A 7500-nucleotide genomic window follows, 5' to 3' on the forward strand; every position below is an offset into this window, starting at 1 on the left:
CCCTGAAGCGAAAATAGATTGAATCGAAGCACATAGAGATAAGCCCCATGACCTCTGTCGAAAATAGTTAAACTTAGACATAGACTTGAATCCAATATACCTGGGCGCTAGAAACACAAAGACAGACGCAACATAAAGTGGCTTCATTTTAAACTACGTGAGTGTGAGAGGACAAGGTGAACAAAAGTCAGTGTGGTTGAAAAAGTTTTAATTTATTTCCTTTGCGTGCAAATGCGTAGTGCACTTTCAATTGTTGCACAAGTGTCATTTTATTTTATTATATTATATTTCATTTTATTGTATTTTGTTTTATTGTATTTTATTTGAAAGCAGGTAAGGTACCTGGTCTGGATGGATGCCATGCAGAATGTAAAAAAATGGAGGTACAATGATGGTGGACTGGATGGTGAGGTTATTTAATGTTTGCTGGAGAGAGGGTAGAGTACCGGAGGACTGGAGGAGTGTCTGTATAGTTCCACTTTACAGAGGAAAAGGGGACAAGTGTGAGTGTAGTAGTTTCAGAGGGATTAGCTTGTTAAGTGTAGTTGGGAAGGCTTATGGGAGGATCTTGATTGAGAGGATTAGGTGAGGAACAGTGTGGATTTAGGACGGGTAGAGGTTGTGTAGATCAGATCTTTGTGGTAAGACAGATATGTGAGAAAGCTATAGGTAAGGGGAAGGATTTTTTTTTCTCGCTTTTATGGATCTGGAAAAGGCTTACGACAGGATAGACAGGAAAGCGCTGTGGGAGGTTTTGCGGATATACGGGATAGGAGAAAAGCTTCTAGGAGCTGTCAAGAGTTTTTACGAGAGTAGTAGAGCATATGTCAGGATTAGAAATGGAGAGAGTGAGTGGTTTGGGGCAAAGGTGGGACTTCGTCAGGGATGCGTTATGTTGCCCTGGCTGTTCAATTTGTACATGGATGGGGTGGTGCGAGAGGTAAATGCAAGGGTGGTGGGTCAGGGGTTGGAGATGGTTAAAGAAAATGGAGAAAAGTGGGAGGTGAGCCAGCTGTTGTTTGCGGACGACACTGCGCTTGTGGCAGGATCGGAGGAGGGATTGAGGAAGTTGGTGACAGAGTTTGGGAGAAGAAAGCTGAAGATAAATGTGGGTAAAAGTAAGGTGATGAGATGTACAAGGGGTGACAGTGGCAGCAGGCTGGAAGTGAGCATTAAGGGAGAGCGACTGGAGGAAGTGGATAGCTTTAGATACTTGGGTGCAAATGTGGCAGGAAAAGGTGGAGTGGAGGTGGAGGTAGAATGTAGATTGAGAGAAGCGAGTAAATGCCTTGGTGGATTAAAAAGTGTAATGAGAAATTGGCATCTGGGAATGGATACTAAGAGGACACTGTATGAAGGAGTGATTGTGCCAACAGCACTGTATGGGGCAGAAACATGGAACATAAGAGAGGAAGAGAGAAGGAGCTTGAATGTGTTTGAGATGAGGTGTCTGAGAAGTATGATGGGGGTTACTAGGCTAGATAGAGTGAGAAATGAGGAGGTGAGGAGGAGAACGAGGGCGGAAAGGGAGTTCGGAGATAGGGTTGATGAAAGAATATTAGGATGGTTTGAACACATGGAGAGAATGAGTGAAGAAAGACTAGTAAAAGAGGCATGGAAGGCAGATGTGGAAGTAGTGAACATGAGGGGACTTCCTAGGATGAAATGAATGGATGGGGTGAAGGGGGATTTGGGGAAGAGGGGAATGTCTGTTGAGGAAGGACGGGAGAGGACAGAAGACAGAGGTGAATGGAGAATGGTTGTATATGGATGATGTTGTGATGCATGGGGTGGAATGGGTGGGGGGTGGGGGTTGGGGTAGTATGTGTGAGCTAAATTTGACGCAGCCCTAAGGGATTTCTCCCCGTCTTCTCCTTTTATGCATGGGGGACGGACAGGGGGGGTCGCCGATTTAATGAAGCGGCCTTGCTGTGGCTGTGCTGTGCCTTGCGACACTGCCTCTGACCCAGGGCAGTGGACAAGGTGCAAGGATGACCCGTCATCCAGGAGGTGCTAAGATGGGAGGGAGGGTGGAGGGGAGTGGACTGTATTAAGGGATGGAATGGGTGGGAATGAGTTTATGCCTTTTTCTTTTTGACTACCTCCTTTGTAAGGGGGAAAAAGCCTTGGTTTATGCATGCATGTATGTATGTATTTCATTTTACTTTATTGTATCTTGTTTTATTGTAATATATTTATTCTTTGCAAAATAATGTATGCACAATTGGGTATGTAAGGTGGTCCAGTCCTCCGGTAATCATAGCGACTGGAAGAGGAGGGGGACCCGGACAGCTTCGGCAGTTTGGAATACTAGCTCTTTTGACCACTGTACATCTTTACACCCCTGAAGACGGTCCTAGAACTAGGACCAAAACGTCGGGCATTAAACTTCGCTCTTTGAGTCTGGTGTTTACGCTTCTCCCCTTCCAATATATATATATATATATATATATATATATATATATATATATATATATATATATATATATATATAGATATGACGTAAGCAGAGTGGAGTAGGATACACAGGAGTCTTAGTCTTGAGTTTATTCCTGACTAGTTTCGCAGGTATGCTTTTTCAAAGGAATGAAAAAGTATACCTGCGAAACAAGTCAGGAATAAACTCAAGACTAAGACTCCTGTGTTTCCTACTCCGCTTACATCAACCTGTCAGAATCTGTCAGCATATATATACAGTATATATATATATATATATATATATATATATATATATATATATATATATATATATATATATATATATATATATACACATATACATATGTATATATACATATATATATATACATATATATGTATGTATATATATATATTCATATTATATTCATATATTTACATTTACATATATATATATATATATATATATATATATATATATATATATATATATATACTGTATGTACAACACTGAATGGGTCCCAGTGATTAGAGATACATTTTTATTAACCACGATGCACTTTAATTTTACGTGCATACAGAAATTGAAACGTGGTACGCCCAAGGACTTGAACCCATGCGGCGAAAACGTTACTAGTGCCGTATTGACTATTAGACCAATACACCAAAAAGCGAGATATAAATTGAGCGCAACTTTTCTTATATATTTGTTTGCTCGAGTTACATACGCATACACGAAAGTTTGCGTTAAACCCATCTCCACTATGATATTACATTGGTAAGTATACGAACGCGGAAAGTATGTGTACAACACTGAATGGGTCCCAGTGATTAGAGATACATTTTTATCAACCACAATGCACTTTAGTTCTAAGCCATCTAGGTGCATGCAGAAATTGAAACGTGGTACGCCCGAGGACTCGAACTCATGCTGCGAGGATGTTACTATTACCGTAGTGACTAGACCAATACACCATCAAGAGAGATATAAGTTGAGCGCAACTTTTCTTATATATTTGTATGCTCGAGTTACATACACATACACGAAAGTTTACGTTCAACCCATCTCCACTATGATAGTACATTGGTAAGTATACGAACGCGGGAAAGTATTTGTACAACACTGAATGGGTCCCAGTGATTTGAGATACATTTTTATCAACCACAATGCACTTTAATTCTAAGCCATCTAGGCGCATGCAGAAATCGAAACGTGGTACGCCCGAGGACTCGAACTCATGCGGCGAGAACGTTACCAGTGCCGTATTGACTATTAGACCAATACACCATCAAGAGAGATATAAGTTGAGCGCAACTTCTCTTATATATTTGTACTCGAGCATACAAATATATAAGAAAAGTTGCGCTTCTTCTTCTAAAAATGTTCAATCTGTCTTTAACATACACAACTTGTCGGAAGGCTCGCCTAATACCGGCATTGGATGAAAATGAGACTAGATCTTCTGATGTTACGTGAAGCGTGGTCGGGGACTTGTACAGTCCTTTTGAACCATCACACGTAGCTCGGTTGCTAGCGTCTTGACTTTGTGATTATGGACGCACGGGTCAGGGTTCGAATCCCATGGCAGAACTTCTAAAAATGTATATATATATATATATATATATATATATATATATATATATATATACATATAGATAGATAGATAGATAGATAGATATATGTGTGTGTGTGTGTGTGTGTGTGTGTGTGTGTGTGTGTGTGTGTGTGTGTGTGTGTGTGTGTGTGTGTGTGTGTGTGTGTGTGTGTGTGTGTGTGTGTGTGTGTGTGTGTGTGTGTGTGTGTGTGTGTGTGTGTGTGTGTGTGTGTGTGTGTGTGTGTGTGTGTGTGTGTGTGTGTGTGTGTGTGTGTGTGTGTGTGTGTGTGTGTGTGTTTACCTAGTTGTATTTTAAAGGAAGGGGAGCTATGCTAATGGTGTCCCGTCTTCATATCTCATTTTATCTAAACTGTTTTTAAATTCATGTACTGTTTTTACACACAACACTTTCTCATCTAACTTGTTCCAAATGTCTATTACTCTGTGAGGAAAGGTGTTCTTTTTCAGATCTCTTCTATAGCTGTCTTTCTTGATTTTCTTTCCGTGTCCTCTTGTATTTCTATCATACCATTTTATTAGATCCTCTCTATTAATAGTTTATATTCCTTTCATGATTCTGTAAATAGTTATCAAATCCCCTCTCTCTCTTCTTTGCTCTAATGTCTGTAGCTCAAGTTTTGCTAGTCTCTCTTCATATGATAGTTTTGAGAGTGTTGGTGCCAATTTTGTAATTGCTCTTTGTATTCTTTCAAGTTTTGTTATACATTTTTTTGTATTTGGTGACCACATCGTTGCTGCATATTCCAATCTTGGTCTTATCAAAGTGATTAGTATTTTCTTCACCATTTCTTCATCCAGGTATGTAAATGCCGCTTTGATTGTTCTTATTAGATTATAAGTTTCTCCCAATTTTTTTTTTTTTATATGTTTCTCATGATAATGACTCCCAGGTCCTTCTCATTTTCTATTTTTTTTTCCTTCTCCCAATTTATATGATCCTACTATTCTTTTTTTGCTTTTTCCAATTTCCATTATACTACATTTCTTAGTATTGAACTCTATCTCCCACTTCTTCCTCCATTCCCATACTTTATTGAGATCCCTCTGTAGTGACTCACAATCTTCTTCAGTGTTCACTTTTTTTTTTAACAGTTTTGCATCATCTGCAAAGAAGCTCATATAACTTTCAATTTCTTCATCCATATCATTGATATATATAGCAAACATTATTGGAGCCAGAACAGTTCCTTGTGGAACACCACTTATTACTTCATCCCAATTAGAGTGTTTGTCTCTTATCACTTCTCTCATTTTTCTTTCTTGCAAAAAGTCTTCCATCCATTTAAGCAGTTTAAGCAGTATTCATCCTTCAGTTTCTAATTTCTTAAGTAACTTCGTATGTGGTACTTTGTCAAAAGCCTTTTATAGGCCTAGAAATGCACAATCAGCCCATCCATCTCTTTCTTGTACTATGTCTATTAGCCTTGAATAGAAACATATTAAATTGGTGACGCATGATCGTCCTTGTCTGAATCCAAATTGCCTTGGATTTAGCACGTCGTTTTTTTTTTTTTTTTTCTAAATAACTTACCCATCTACTTTTGATAATTCTTTCACAAATTTTTGCTATTGTACTTGTTAAAAAGACTGGTCTATAGTTGGTAGGGTCTTCTTTATTTCCCCCTTTATATATAGGTACTATATTTGCTTTTTTCCAATTTTTTGGAACTTTTCCTTCTTTCAAGGAACTGTTTATTATTCTATGTATTTTGTCTGCCAGTTCATTCCTGCATTCTTTCAAAATCCAGTTTGCTATTTCATCTGGTCCATGCGATTTTCTGACATCAAGGTTACTCAAGTGTTTCATCATTTCATTCTTTGTTACTTCTATTTCTTTCATAGGGGGGACTTTCTCTTCCCATTCGATCTCTTCAGGTAGTATGTTCTCTCTTGTAAACACCGATTTAAAATGCTTGTTCATAATTTCTGCCATTTCTATTTCCTCTGTGTATTCAACTCCTCCTTGTCGTAATTTCTCTAATTCTTGTTTGTTTTTCAGTTTGTTGTTTACAAATCTGTAGAATAGTTTTGGTTGATCTTTACATTTTTCTATGACATCTTTTTCATATTTTCTCTTTTCCTCTCTGCGCACTTGTACATATTCATTTCTATAACTAGTATATATTTTCCATTTTTCAGGTCTTTTGTATTTTTTTCCATTTTGTCCAAGCTTTGTCTCTTTTGTCTTTTAACTCCCTACAACTTTTGTTATACCAGCACTTTACATATTTTTTCTTGCTTTTGTCTTGGGACACTTTTCCACTCCTTCTTTATAATTTTTTGTCAAATATTTCATTTCTCTTCCACTGTTGTTTCCTTTTTGTATATTCTTTCCCAGTTTTCTTTTTGAAAGAATTCTCTTATTTTATCAAAATTTGTTCTTTCATACATCAATCTTCTTTTTCTATATTGTTCATTTCTTTTCATGTATTTTTCCTCATTTAGTTCCAGTTCAATCAATATGTGGTCACTTTTACTTATGGGCGTCTTATATTCAATCTTTTTCACTATTTCAGATTCTGATGTGATTACTAGGTCTAGTCTCGATGGTTCTTTTTCATTTCTATACCTAGTGTTCTGTTGAATCCATTGTGCCATTGTATGGTCAATAATCATCTCAAGTAGAACATTTCCCCATGAGTCGTCTCCACACTTTACCGTCATCTCTTCCCAGCAGAATTCTTTGCAATTAAAGTCGCTCATCATAACTATTCTTCCTCCATCTTCCATTATCTTATTCAATTTTATCCTTGTGTCTTCTAACATACTTTTATGTTCACTCTCTTCCCACGAGGTCTGTTTTAGGAGGCATATAATTTATTACAAACTTTCTGCTCTTCTTATCTCTGTCTTCCACTTCGATCATAATCATCTCTACTCTATTCTTTCCATATGTGACATTCTTCACGTTTATATCCTTCTTAGTCAGGAACATAACTCCACCCCCTTGTTTTGTCTCTCTGTTTCTAATCCAATAATTATATGCATCATATCCTACACTGTTGGGTGGTAGTGGACCTTTTAATTTTGTCTCTACAATTCCCATTATGTCCGGTTCTTTTTCCTTCAGATAAGCATTCAATTCGTTCAATCCTGTTATCAATCCATCTATATTTGTGTAAGACACTATTAATTTTCTGCTACTTCCATTGTATTTTCTGTTTCCTTTTTGTTTTTCTCTGTTATGACCCATCTTCTCACTTCCATATGCATTACTCTCCAATAGAATTCCTCTTTTTCTGACTCTGTTCTGTTCTCCTTTTTTTTTTCTTAGCTTCTTGTCTTTTCGTTTTTTCTTCTTCTCTTTCCTCTTTATTCATTTCTCTTTTTATCCATACCTTTTTATATTGTTCACTGTTTGCTAGGTTCCCTGTTTTCGCTAAGATATTCTCTGCTGGCGTTTGTGACCTGAATTAAATCTTAATCGGTCTGGTCTTATCTGTACTATATTTTCCAAGCCTATACA

At 37.5% G+C, this 7500-nt stretch overlaps 1 protein-coding gene across 1 annotated transcript in view; it reads right to left on the reverse strand.

Moving 5' to 3' along the window:
- The window catches only part of LOC143017522 (uncharacterized), a 23143-nt gene that overhangs the window by 13271 nt on the left and 2372 nt on the right, over positions 1-7500 (reverse strand). Inside the window, exon 2 of the mRNA XM_076172311.1 lies at positions 1-54. This exon is cut by the window's left edge and continues 431 nt beyond it. Within this exon, the coding sequence (XP_076028426.1) occupies positions 1-54 (54 nt within the window). The remainder of the gene's footprint in view (positions 55-7500) is intronic.

The sequence above is a fragment of the Oratosquilla oratoria genome, chromosome 32, assembly GCF_046742065.1.
Source record: "Oratosquilla oratoria isolate Oo_2021 chromosome 32, ASM4674206v1, whole genome shotgun sequence".
NCBI classification, from domain to species: Eukaryota; Metazoa; Arthropoda; class Malacostraca; order Stomatopoda; family Squillidae; genus Oratosquilla; species Oratosquilla oratoria.